The sequence below is a fragment of the Carassius carassius genome, chromosome 19 (genome assembly GCF_963082965.1).
Source record: "Carassius carassius chromosome 19, fCarCar2.1, whole genome shotgun sequence".
NCBI classification, from domain to species: Eukaryota; Metazoa; Chordata; class Actinopteri; order Cypriniformes; family Cyprinidae; genus Carassius; species Carassius carassius.
In genome coordinates, this window is record NC_081773.1 from 28603614 (window position 1) to 28618189 (window position 14576).

Genomic DNA, 14576 nt, shown 5'->3' on the forward strand with positions numbered 1-14576 from the left:
GCAAATTGAAGATATGAAGTGTAAATTAAAACATGAATAAATATCTGTCAATGTTATATTATGTTGATCTTTCTGAGGCCACTGGCAGATTTGTGTTTGTTTTCATCATTTTTATCAGTTTCTTATCAAACAAGACATATAAAATGTAATTTTGCATCTTTTTATCTTGATTTAAGAATCTATATAGAGTAATGGAGGTTGGTTGGAAGTTGTATTTTCAGACTTTGAAGTATAATACAAGGCATTTACAATCAGAGACCATATTAATGTATATAGTGATGTAATGTATTGTGTTCCATTCATACCTGTATTCCAATAAATGTTCTTTAGTTGGTCTTAAAAATACATTTTATAAAACCTGCAGAAATCCTGAATTATCTGATAAGCATCATGTGATATAACCATCTTGGTTGGAGAGAGATAAAAAACTTGTGGGATTTCAAACCCTTCTAAATTTGCAAATTAGTTTAAAATGCCCTTATTTGAAAGGCAATATCTGACTTGAATTTAAGACTCACAATCATCAGAGATTTCTTTTAATGAATCATAATCAAATGTTTTTCTTTTAACAGACCTTTTTCAACTCATTGCAGGTGTCCTCTGCCCTCTCTAAGGCGTCCTGTATTTCCTTCACTTTTAATTCTTTGTTCACGGCTGCAGCTTACATTTTAAACCTGATTAAAAAATATTAACCATGAGAAAGGCAAACTAAGCATAAAGATACATAAAGAGGACTGCCTTTATCATACTTTTATGGTACTTTCTTGAGCCTGACAGTGTTATGCATTATGTACTTTCCTCAAATAGAAAATGAGGTATTCTGGCTGACATAAAATTGTATGTTTCATGGAAGGAAATAAGAGAAAAATGTATAGTGTTGGAATGACTTGAAGCTGCGTAAATGATAATGAAAGTTTCACAGTTGGGTGAACTATTCCTTTAATAAACACGGTATGTGCTTTCCATACAGAAAGTCTAGTGTTTATGTATAAAAGTCTTTTCATGAGTTTTGAGATTCATGCCTGTTTTCTGCATCCAGTCTGCCGTTCTCAGCTCCCTGTCTTTTCCACTCCAGCTCCTGAATTTCAGCTTGCTTGTCCTTTAACACAATGAAATGAAATCATTATAACTCCATCTGAAAACAAACAGCAATGCAACTTATAATTAATATTAAATCTAGGCTGACAATACATTTTCTTTTTCCCCAGAGGTGTCACGGATGGGTTACTTCATATTTGCTGATTGATAAAAAATTTCGTTTGACCAATAGCGGGCATGCATTGTGCATAATCGACCAATCGTGGCATGCGAGAAGGTGGGACCTATGCAGAACGGTCAAAGCAATCCAAGTATGCATACATATAACGTATGAGGACTGCAGAGAGCATGTCAGTAGGCAAACAAAGCCAAAACCCTGACATTTTATGCAATATAAAAATTCTAGACATGTCCAGGAAAACAGGTCATATGGTCACTCTAGTGAATTCTGAACATTTGTTTGATTTCTTACCCGTATCTTTTTCCCACGCTGCATTGAGAGATCAATGAGCTCATCCTCTTCCTTCACAAGTTTCTTTTGAATGTCTGTCTCTCTCATTGATTCTTTTTCCTGAGTTTGTCTTAGTTTGAGATCCAAAGAAACGTATGAGCTGTTTGACGATGTACCAGGACAACTACACAAATTTACACAAATTTACACAAAAATACGTAATTTTTTTTTTTTTTTATCTAGCTGCCAAGGCAAAAACACAATTCAAGTTATTTAAGCCTGAAATACTAATATAGCTAAAACTGAAATAAATCTACTAATAATAAAAACTATATAGACATAAAAAACTAATAAAATGAAAATAAAAAAATAAAATGAAAATAAAATCAAAAAATAAAATAAATAAATAAAAATAAATTACTCAACTAACATTTTATTTAGAAATGGAAAATGTAAAAATAAATCACTATAATAGTATCTCATTAATACTAAAATTATATGGAACCCAAACAAAATGTCAAGTGTTTTGCTTACATTAAAATGAATTCATTGGTTTATTAAATACATTCAAACCAAAACACTGTAGAGTTTGATTGAATGTACATCAGCAACAAAATATTTCTCATGTTTTCTCTAAGAAAATAAGCTATTTTAGTATATAAGAAGCTATAATAAGGTGCTCTATATTTTTGCATTTTAATATTTGCATTTATTGTTGTTTTATCCACAATCCTAACTGAGAAAGACCATTTTTAATGTCGTTTAACTTGAACTAAATGTATAAATTTACCAAAATTCCAATCAAGTTTCTCATTTGAAGTACAGTTATTTATTATTCTTAGGTTTTGGTCAGTTTTCGAATACGCACCTTTAAACAGTGCTTGATCTGTGTATATTTCTCTCCTGATTCAGACAAGATGACCTTTTCACTGGAGAACCAATATTATGGATACAGGATTTGTATTTTAGCCATAAGCGGTGGTGTTGTGATAAATTAAAAAGATCTTAATAATGAATTTGTTTCCTACAAACATAACGTTTCTCTTCACAAGACATTAACTGATGGACTGGAGTGTTGTGGATCACTTGTGGATTATTGTGATGTTTTATCAGCTGTTTAGACTCTTATTCTGACGGCACCCATTCACTGCAGACCATTCATTGGTGAGCAAGTGATGTGATGCTACATTTCTCCAAATTTATTCCCATGAAGAGATAACCTCATTTGCATTTGGATGGTCCAAGGATGAGAACGTTTCCAGACAGTTTTCATCTTTGGGTGAATTATTTCTTTTATAAGTGGTAGCATGTCATTTAAATGACATGAAATAACACTTTTTATTGTAACAATTACTCAAAATATTTTACAATTATTTGAATATTTATGCACTAATAAAGCTATTGGCAGAATGAATTTAAATGGCCAAATATTGCAGATTAATCAGCCTGGGTAATAAGTCTATCACTCACTCTTATGTATATATAAAGAAAAAAAATGGCGCTGCAATTTATATTGCAAAAAAGCCTTTTTTACAGTGTATATGCTTTAAAATATGTGTTGTATATAGAATGTATGCCATATTTTGAATACAGAAACAGACTGAAATAGTACTTAGCCTTAGTGTATATTACACTTCTTGTATAATAACTTATCTGTTTTTACAACGCACAGATCAGCTGTAGAATTACAGAGCTGTTTTCATGGCTGTATTTTCAGGTACAATCAGGCAAAATGGAAAATGGAGCTTCGGCACCACCTTTCTGTCAGTCCAGCAGGACACGGGACTGTACCATTTCAGTCAGGAGGGAAGCTAACATTCATCTGTTCATATCATTTTGTTACAGTGTTGTTGATTCATTTGCTTGTTATTTTAGTTATGGATACAACTGTATGTTAATCTGAAAATCATGCATATTATTCTGCGGTTTGTCTTTTTTGCTGTTTAATACCTTCTATGTTTAAGGTAGAGTCAGGTCTATATCCAGTTTGTATAATCTATGTTTGGGAGAGTTTTCTCTCTCAGTCTCTCTGTTTTTAATGTTATTCTTTGATAGTAATTATTGTTCAGGGGTAGAGCTTCTATTATATTTCAGAGGCATTATAATCAGAGATTTTAGCAAGTTTAAATGGATTTTCCCATTTCCTCAAGTTTGTTTACTTGCAAAACCTCTTGATAGCTGCACTTTTGCTTTTCTTTTTCCTTTAGAAAAATACAAATAATTGTCTCCTTTTTTTTTTTTTTGCACTGCTTGTTAACAGCGTTTATTATCCTCCATAGTTTATAGGCTGCTGTATTGACAAATGAACACAATAAAGCCACATTGGGATACACAAGCCAAAATTAAATTATCTGTGTTTTCGGAACTAGGGTAGGCTATTTGTTGGGGAAAGTTGTCACATATCTTAAATACATAAATATTAATAATATAATTTTACACTGCCTTCTAACGGTAATATTTTGAACCAAAACAATGGTTTATTATTTTTGTAAGCTACACTTTGCATTTGATTGCATTACGCTATTTATGCCCATTGTAACAACTTACCCCATTCAGTGTGGCACCACTAAGGCATCTTACGACAAAAAAATCGACATGTGTTATAAGAACTCAATTATGTATTTTATTTTCTTAAGAAGTATCGGTGGAAATGTTCAGGTGTTTGTCAACGAAACTGAATTGGAATAAGTAACATAAATTCCTTGAAAATAGTAGCCTAAAAATGGGGTTAAAGTGACAACAAGCACCGGTATCTTAACACTAACATACTGGGAGATTATTGGTTTTAAAGCTCACAAACTACAAGTAGAGTATTACAAATTTATTTTTGTAATGCGCCACCAGTTGCGAATTAATTAGGGGGCGAATTAACGTTATGCGTTTCAAATCACGATTTTATCACAAATACAAAATCAAAACAGTCGGTTTGGATGGATCTTGAGCAAACAGAGTTCATGCGTGTCATTTGCAGAAATGGGCGTAAACAGTTTTGTATGAACATCTTTGATCATCGTTTTCAGGTCTAATTGGGATTTTCTAAGGAGATGTCATGCTGACGCTTTCAAGGCTATGTATGTTTTAGAAAGAAAAACAAACAGGTTTTCCCCTCAAGCAGATTGGTCTGAAAAAACAGATGTAGTGCTCGAGTTTTACCACTAGATGTCGCCACGAGTCCTCTTTGGTTAAGGCTTTTACTGGTTCGAATGACGTAGACTTGGATTTACATATTTTCATTAGGTTGATCAGAAGAGTAAAGAATAAAGGATTGATTTGATTAAAATGAAGCTATAACCTATTGCTGTAGCTCTGCTGACAAAAATAAAATAAAAATCAACAGACTGTTTAGAGCCAGTCAGAATGAGAAGCCAGCCAAAACAAAATCATAGGCTTGTTTAAAATGTTAATTTTTATTTATTTATTTTTATTGGGAGCTCTAAAATTATACATTGAGGATCACAATAAAAGTTTTGGACATAAAAGGGTCACTTTAACACACTTCAAACTTTAGTTTTGGACCAAAAGGTTTACTTATCAGCTAAGCACGAGATCTTTGACGTGCCTGAGTGACTCTTTATAGAAACCCACTGACCTTAAGTAACGCATTTATAACCAGGTTTTGCATTTTTTTGACTCTTGGAAGACTTGAACTTGTGCTCTATCCTGAGAATAAGACACAGTTGTGGGTTATTGTCAATAATAATTTAAAATAATTAGCAGCATATTTTTGCAAGCTTTCATTATTGAATTAGCCTGGTGTTGTAATACATAGAAGCACAAATTAAAGAGTAAACTTGTTCCAATTAATTAAAGCAAATTCATTTGTTAAAATAAGTGGTTGACCATTTGTTTTGTTTTTTATGTCTGTGGCTGTTACTGCAGCTGGTTTTGGAACATAGTAGCTGGTGTCTAACTGGTTTAAACTGGTGAAAGCTGGTTATTTGGTGGCCGATCACCAGTCTGACAGTTTTAAACTGGTTGGACAATGATGTACACTTTGCTGACACAATATTTCTCAAAACTGATTATTGTCTGTTGACAAGGACACTAGGATAAATGACCACTTCTCTCAACTGTTCAATCAAACAGTTTCAATTGGAATTTGCTGCCCTAAAAAGTGAAGTTAAACACTTGTGATTTTAACAGCCCCCCCCCCCCCCAACATATTTACTTTTTTATTTCTCCAAGTTGGGAGAATAAAACAGATTATTGCAGTACGTTTTACAATAATAATATTTCAGTTCTTTCAGTACTTTAAAATTTCACATTTAAGTCAATGTGTTACCTGACGTTTCTTTGTAATTATTTGTGAAATGTACCATACATTTTTGAGTGAAAATTGTTTTAGAGTTCTAGTAAATCCAATTAATAATCTGATCTAATATATATATATATAACACTAACATTTTCTTTTTATTTATTATATTATCTAAAAGCCCTTGCTGTGTGTACTGCATTTAAGATAACTGAGACTTGTTATAGCACTTAAATATCATTGCTCTTTTATTGTTTTTGATTGCTTCTATTGTCCTCATTTGTAAGTCGCTTTGTAAATGTATATATAAATACATAAATGCATATATATTAGATCAGATTATCAGATATTTTTGGTAATCTTATTACCAGAAGTGCCAAAGCGGTCATTTTGCCTGGTGTCTGTTCCAAAAATCTAGCACACCATTTAAAAGTGTTCAAACAGCTTGGTCAAAAAAAAAAAAAAAATCAAAGAATTTCTCGACCTTCTTTCAATTGCAGATTCAGGGAACATGCAAAGAAGCAACAGGTGTCTCAGTAAATAAAACACATGAAAAATAATAATTAATATTTCACAAACAACAATAATTAATTTAATAATTTAATTTAATAAAATTAAGAATTCATAAGGCTATACTTATTATCTTATTATTATTATTATTATTATTATTATTATTATTACAGCAATAATAGCAGTGGATATTTGTATATATTTCATTCACACACTGTGTCTGTTGCGCCACGCACACATTATGCAGGCTAGGCATTGAGCTCAACAGGTTCCTGGGAGCCAGTGAAGGATTTGATCCTGTGGGTCGAGCCGAGGGGGGAGCGTCATGTGCACGCCCTTTTTCATCAGCCCGGGACAAGTGAGTAAGAGGCACTTCACTGCATCTCAGTCCCAAGAGCTCCATCTGTCCGGCTTCATGAGGGGCTGGACACACCACCCGGGACCGTGCGTCACAATGCACCTCCGACTTCTCCTCATTATAACTTTATGCGTGCTTCATTGCGATTGTCAAGGTACGGTGCGACTTTTGTTATTAACTTGTTTTGTATCATATTTGTTTCAGATACGGTCCCCTTAAGGGACTTAATTTCTAACAATAGACATAACGGGCAAGTGACTCTGCATAATATCACCATTATTCTGGTTTAATTGACCTACATAACTGGGAGGAAAAAGTGCAATTAGTTTCTCAGAGTTTGTCGGAAAATAAATAATCGCTAATTTATTCGTGCGAATAACGGTTTTGTTATTTATGCATGCTAGAATGAACGAATTTTCGCTCGAAATAAAATCGAATCGTGAAAATGAATCAACACAAGTGTGCATTTGCTTAAGAAAGCATATAGTTCTAAGGTAAATATCGTAGGCGACACATTGTTGCGGTGGCGCACAAAGCCTCGCGCAGACAGATTGGAGGCTCTCCGAGAACTTTTGCATGGGCTTTGGCGTTGCTAGGGAACAGAGACGAGCATGTGACTCCAAGACAATCTCTAGCAGACCCCAAGCTGCTGGTACAAAGCAAATTCAACACGTTTCTGCGCTCGGCACTGTTTCTAAAAGACTTAACCAGTCTGTTGTGGAGGGGAGCTACAGTTTGAGACGCGCTTTTTGTCGCGTTGCAGTCGGTTAGTCAGTTGACAGCAACAGGTTGCTCTGTGTGGTTGCATAGCTTGAGCTTCTCGAAATGTAATCTGCTTTTTTTTTGCCCAACCCTTAGTTTGTAAGCTTCTTATGTGCATCAAGCAACTAATTACTCTGCAGCTGCCACTCAAGATGCTGCTCATGAAACACTCTGTTTCCAAGTGAAAATTAACTGTGGTTGTTTTATTTGAGATTAATCCTTTGTTTATAGGGAGAATTGGACTGGATGCATTAAACAGAAGCCAATTAAATTCAGTTTAATGACCATTTTGACCTTGAGGTTTCAAAATCACATCTTCTCGCACAGTCTTTTGGGATTTCGTGCTGCTATGTTTGCATCAGGTTTAAGTTTGCGGCGTAGCCTGGATTGATCTCCTCAGAAATGCGAGTCAGGAATGAGGTCCTGTAATCCAGCTTTATTCAGCATGTGTTTTCGGAGGAAATGACCAAAAGGGTCTTGATGGAGGGGGGACAGGTTGCTTTCTCTAATCCGCTGAGCTTCACTTCCTGTTGGTTCCTCAGGCTCTCAGTTTCAGAGGGTCAAAGGTCTTTAAAGGTAGTTGTTTGTTACCTTCTTTAGCATGCATTTTAATTTAAATTTAGCTGGCACAATCTAAACAGTTTTTACACCTCGTTTCGTGATATTTATTAACCAACTTGTGAAACTGTCCTTTATGAATTAATATTTACAACCAATAGCGTGTAACTCATTGCCTGCAAAAGTGATGATTATGCCGATTTATAACTTGTTTTTGTCATGTTTTTCACTTTCATTAGTCACGTATTAGCTGTCTTTGGATTGTAATGATTAAAAGGACACTTTCAATCAGTGTCACATTCACCAGTGGCCTTTTTTTCATTACGTGAAGCCATGGGTCCAGACAATACCGTGAAGATCAGCGAACAATGATATCTTATTCAGTAGTCTCAATCAGATGTGGATCAGTGAGGAGCCTCATGATCTGTAACAGGATTTCCATGCATGAAATCAAGAGAGGAAATCAGTTTGATAGTGGACAGAGGATCTTATCTGAACCTGGCTGTCAGCAAGCTTTAAAGTTCATAACTTAAACACTTTTGCAGTTGACTCCTTTAAAACGGTAAACATCTATGGAAGCCCATTTCCGCCACATAAAATAAATAAATAAAATAAAATAAAAAAGGCAATTCTGACTTTCAATCTTACAATTCGGACTTTTTTTCTTGCAGTTCTAAGAACAACATAGAATTGCGAGATATAAACTGACAGTTCTGAATTTTATTCTTGCAATCCTGAGTTTTTAAACATTTTGCGATTATTTTGCGATTGAATGGTAACTGCAAACTTTATCTCATAATTCATCAATACACGTTTATATCTCACAATTCTGTTTAGCTGTTTAGTCAGAATTATAAGATATAATCTCAGAGTTTTAAGTTATAAACTCCGATTTGTGAGATAAAAAGATGCATCCCATGGTGGATAAATGCATGCCCCTGTAGATAAATCAATATTTTTAATGAATAATGTCTTTAAACGCTTTCAAACTATTTATAATATCTATTTAATTTATAATTTTGCAATGAACTTTGCATATATATGTTGTTGCAAAATATAAACAATATATTTACGACAATACATTTTGAGTTGAATCCAACTTTTATTAAAAACTTTTATTTTGGATGCGATAAATCGCGATTAATCGTTTGACAGCACTACTACATATCAAATCTCAACTTTATTTTGTCGCAAATTGTAACTATATTATCGCAAAGTTAGTCAAGTATATCCAAATTTAACCACTTACGTACAGTTCACTTACATAAATTAATATATACGTACTATATAGCTTTACTCAATAACTCATTGCCACAGAATGCAAACTATATAATTGCCCTACAAAATATTTAAAGTTTTCTATAAAGTGCATCCAATTTTATCCAAATCATGGATCAAACTTAAATATGTAGAAATATTAGGCATATTGCAAAGATATACTTGAAATCTCAAATTAATTGTTGCAAAATGTAACTACCGTCCCGCTCTAATCTTCTACTAAATGAGACATGAAGATATTAAGATATTTGAAATATTAACATCATAAAGCTCTGAAACAATTATAACTCTTTACTGAAGAATGCTTTGAAATCCTTAAGCAAATAAATATGAAAATTACTTAACCAAGGCTGCTTAAAAAGTGGGCTTTAACTTTTGCTTAAAACTTAAAACAGTTTTGGGTTTGCCAGAGAATGAAGTAGAGCAACTCAAAAGTGTACACAAATGTCTCTAGTCTCCAAAGATTCTTCTTCGTCTTAAGTATCTTTTTAAAGTTTACAACTATGAGTGAGAAAATGTGCCTGATAAGTAGCACGACTTTCAGATTGTCATTGTTTATTGTTCTAGAAAGAACTGCACATCCACTTGACGCGTGTTTGGTGTTCATTCCTCTGTGTAGGTTATTAAACAAATGTGTGAACAGGCTAAACTAACAGTAATGACGTCTGCATTTCGAACAGTGAGAAAATACTGAAATCCCATTTTTCCTGTTCTACACGTGCTCCTTAAACCTCACACATGCTTCTGGGCCTCTCCGGTAAAAGTCCTTGAGCAACCGGGAAGCTGTATTAGAAACACAGTTGGCGCTAATGAAGACTTCTAATCCTCTCAGTGTAAACAGCACCCTCACTGGCCGTATTAGTCACTGCCGCGATGTCGTCTGAAAGCTGAGAGGACTGTGTGATGGTGTTCACGTTTTACGACACTGGATTGAGGGAGTGTGTGCTGTAAATCATTGTATCTTAAAAGTGCATAAAAATAAACAACCTGTGATCATTTACTCACCGTCATGTCATTCCAAACTAGTATAAACCTCTTTCTTCTGTGAACACAAAAGATGTTTTTAAAAATGCATGTGATTTTGTTAGTCAATATGAAAGTTAGGGTCAGGGTTACTTTCAAAATAACTTATTTTATGGTTTAACAACATGAAGGTGAGTAAATGATGATGTGTTTAAAATGTCTGAGTAACACTGGGTAAATTGTTGAATAGGTTATTTTTTTAACATTAGTTAATTATTTAAAACTATATTTAGTTATTTTGATACTTAAACTCAGACTAAACAATGTCGCCTTGGCACTTGGTCTTTAGTTTTAATTAACAATAATATCCCAGGCTAAATTAACAGCATTTATTAATCTAGGTAAATGTTAATTCATATGCATACTCATGCATTTTATGTATAAGCAATGAATATTATATGTTTTTTTATACAAATTAGATAAATAAATGATAGAAAATGTTGTTTATTACACATTTTTTACACTATTTATGATGTTTGCCTGTAGTTTTTGGACCTAATGCATCTATTGGTGCTGGTTATTTCAAGAAGTACAAATAATTTGGATGAAATTTCGGTCCCACACATTGCAAATTCATTCTAAATGGCAGTCAACTTGCCGATCTGAATGGTTTAATAGGCTCCCCGACTCTATGTTTGCCTCCTTTCCAATCGCAGCCAATGCCAAGCCACCTTGGCGTACCAGTAGGTCTTTTCTCCATGACTCCGTTTAGGCTGTGCGAGCCAAAGTCAGTTGTAAAGCAATTGACTGCTTTCTGCGTCGTCCATTTCCATATGAAACGGGCTGCAGCACTCGGCTCCACGGTATGGCTGGCCAGCTCTGGGCTCTGCCAGCCATTCCTGCACATGCATTTACTCCAGCCGCCCCCCCAAAACAAGGCAGCATTGATGAAAGAAGCGGCACCTCTCCCATGGCCCCCGCGGGACTGGACAGAGATGTTTTGGGGGGCTTGCTAGTGGCTGGCAAGTGCCTTTAGTTTTATTTAAAGGGAAAGAGGGGTGACAGAATGGAGGAGGATGGGCCTCTTTTCGGCTTTCTTTTTCGCAGGAAGCTCTACTGTATTCCCCCATTCTGTTATCCATCTCCATCGGGCCTTTTGGCGTGCTGACACTTTCAGTTATGGGGCTGCAGCCCCGCCAGCCAGGCCATTGTGCCATTGTGGTCTCACAGTGGGGTCTAAGCCTTTGGGAGGCTTCATTCTAATGAAAATTCCTCCACCCCACTCTCTTTGTGACCCGACGTTGGCGCGTCCTTGTTTTTCCCCTCAGATAGTTTTAGGGGATTCTTGCCTGCTGAGGGTTTAAGTTGGCTAATTAGAAAAGACATGCCTAGAGAGTAGACGGGGATTGAGGGGGGCAAAAAAAAAAAAGGAAACAGCGAACGAAACAAAACAGGGTAAGCAAAGACATTAATGAAGAAAAGAAAAATAAGCGCAGACCCCATCAACAGGAGGACGGCATTTGCATAATACAAACTGCTGTCCTGACAATGGCCTGCCGGGACAATCACATAACTGTTGTCATTCACGCAATCTTAGTTAAGACGTCTAAATAAAACCCTTTTTAAAGACACCCCAGGAAATGATGGGGCTAAATGCTTCGTTTTGCTGAGTGCAGGAACAGGATAGGCCCGCCGCTTTTCACTTTACCTGTCGCTTTTCCCAGATGCTGATACCGTCAGGAAACACTGGCTTTATTTTCCATGCTCTTGGCAGATAGGTTTCAGCTCTTGGCAATGACTAATAGGTTGTATAGATGACACATACTGTCAGTGAAAATCTGTGTTATTTTAGTGTATATATTAATAATATTGTTTTGAATAATCTTTTATTTTTATATTTTTGTTGCCAAATTAATTTCAGTTAAAATTTTAGTAATTTTGTTTTGGGGTTATATAACCCCCCCAAATATGTATTTTCTACATGTTTACATTTTTATTTAATTTAAAAGGAATTGAAAAACTTTTAAAATGAGATTTTTTTTTTAATGAATTTAAAACCGTTAAAAATAGAAAATGATTATATATAAAATACAGTGCAATCAGTTAAAACGTAGCACAGTGCTCATTCAGTAAATGCACAGCTAAACAGATGAGTTTTTAGTCTGGATTTAAATGTGGCTAATGTTTAAGCACATCTGATCTCTTCTGGAAGCTGGTTCTAACTGCGGGTGGCATAATAACTAAAAGCGGACTCCCCTTGTTTTTGTGAACCCATGGTATCCTAATGATCTGAGTGGTCTGTTTCAGTGAACATATCGGATATGTATTTAGGTCCTAGGCCATTGAGTAATTTATAAATGAGTAAAAGTACTTTAAAATCAATCCTAAATGTAACTGGAAGCCAGTGTAAGGACTGGTGTGATATGGGAGAATTTACAGGCTAAACAAGAGCGGTGCAATAATTGAGCCTTGTGGGACACCGCATGTCATGTCATGCTCACCTATACTACTCAAATAATAACCTCTTCCTTTTTAGTATGTCCTGAACCAATTGAGAACCAGCCCAGAAAGCCAGACCCAGTTTTCCAGTCTCTCTAGAAGTATGTTATGATCAACAGTGTCAGATGCAGCACTGAGATCTAGTAATGCTAGCACTGATATTTTGCCAGAATCAGAATTTAAGCGAATGTCATTTATTATCTTAATGAGCGTTGTCTCTGTGCTGTGTAATTAATCTTAATTAATTAATCTGTATTATTTTGATTACATATTTAGTTGTTTTGTTTAGTGCTTTAACTTAAATGAATAGGAATGGAAAGAAATTAAGCAATAAAAATGAATAAAAAATAATAGAAAATGAATCAAAATAATAATACAAAAAAAATAATTTAAAAGTTTTTTAATTGTATTTTATTTGTCAACATTTTTTTTTGTGGTTTTAGTTTTAGTAAATGAGAACAACCCTGGTGAAAATCAGCTATAAAATATAGCTTTCTCATTTGCTCGTATCGTGGCAGCATGTGTGAAAACGTTTATGGCTGATGTTTAAAATTCTAATACTTGCGAGCAGGTGTCAGTAAGAGCGTCTCACCTCCCAGATCCTGTATATGCCATATTTCTACCTGTGCGTTACAGACGCTGCTGAAACCTCCGGGATCATGTCCTACCAACAAAGGCTTCCTTTGAGCGAGTAGAGCAGCAATTTTATCATTAGTAAACTGAGCAGGAAAAAGGCACATTTCCCAATTGGCTGCCGAAGGAGTTAAAAAGGAAGCCCATTTGGCTGGCATGCTTTAAAAGCGTTTGCTGTGGTGTTTGGTCTAGACCTCTTGCTATGAGGAGGCCCTCGCTGAGCTTTTAGCGCCACGGCTCAAGCAAAAACCCCCGTGGCTTTCTGGCAGAGGACAAAATCCATTATTAAAGAGCACATCACGGGGAACGAGGCTGATAAACTTCTGACTCATACATAATAAATGCTCTGCTAATACAGTTTTTGTTTTGCAATGGCACAGAACCAAAATGCTGTCCACTATGATATGTTTAAATTAATGTTGAAGGATCGAGAGTAGTAATATTTTAAAAACTTCCTGTGTACAGATGTATGGAATCCTGTTTCTGCTACTGAATAAAAAATAAATAAAAAAAGGTAATTGCAACTTTTCATCTCAGAATTCTGACTTTTGTCTCGGAACTGCAAGATATAAATTGCAATTGCATGACAAAGTCGCAATTGCAAGTTATAAAGTCATCAGAATTGCGAGATATAAACCCCAATTGTGAGAAATAATATCAGTATTGTTAGTTTATATAATGCAATTCTCAAAAAAAAAAGTCAGAATTGCTCATTTATATCATGCAATTGGTATTTTATAACAAGCAACTGAAAGTTATAATGTCAGAATAGTAAGATATAAACTCACAATTCTTAGAAAAAAAAATACCCCTCCCCCCTCAGGATTGCACTTTTTAACTCACAATTTTGCTTTTTTCTCACAATTCTAAGAAAAGAAGTCAGAATTGCAAGATATAAACTTGAAATTGTAAGGGGAAAATGGGCTTCCATACTGAAGGAAGCACATTAAAGGTAAAATTCTCAAAAAAAAAAAAATTCAATGCAAACCTGGAAAACAAAAGATGGAACTTAAATATTTGTCTTTTTTGGAGCCTTATAGTCATTATTAAAATAAACTGTTGTTATATGGCATTTATGGGTGAACTGTTCCTTTAAATCTTGCTAAAATGCCAACCTGCCATGTCTCACAAGAGGGAGTTGTTCCTCCATCCATTTAGAGATTACTTTATTGCACTGTAAGACTCATTTTTTGTCAGTCGGATGTCTAAACATATTACCTCAGATTTTTAGCAAGGTCTCTAGTCGGCTAAATGTCAATGATTTCCTCATTAGT

General features: G+C 34.9%; 1 protein-coding gene across 5 annotated transcripts in view; it reads left to right on the forward strand.

Annotated features, from left to right (window-relative positions):
- The first annotated feature begins 6619 nt into the window (after positions 1-6619).
- The window catches only part of lrp2a (low density lipoprotein receptor-related protein 2a), a 112569-nt gene continuing 104612 nt past the window's right edge, over positions 6620-14576 (forward strand). For all 5 annotated transcript variants that reach the window (XM_059500591.1, XM_059500594.1, XM_059500595.1 and 2 more), the window contains exon 1: positions 6620-6763. In XM_059500591.1, coding sequence (XP_059356574.1) covers positions 6667-6763 — 97 coding nt within the window. In that variant the 5' untranslated portion in view covers positions 6620-6666. The remainder of the gene's footprint in view (positions 6764-14576) is intronic.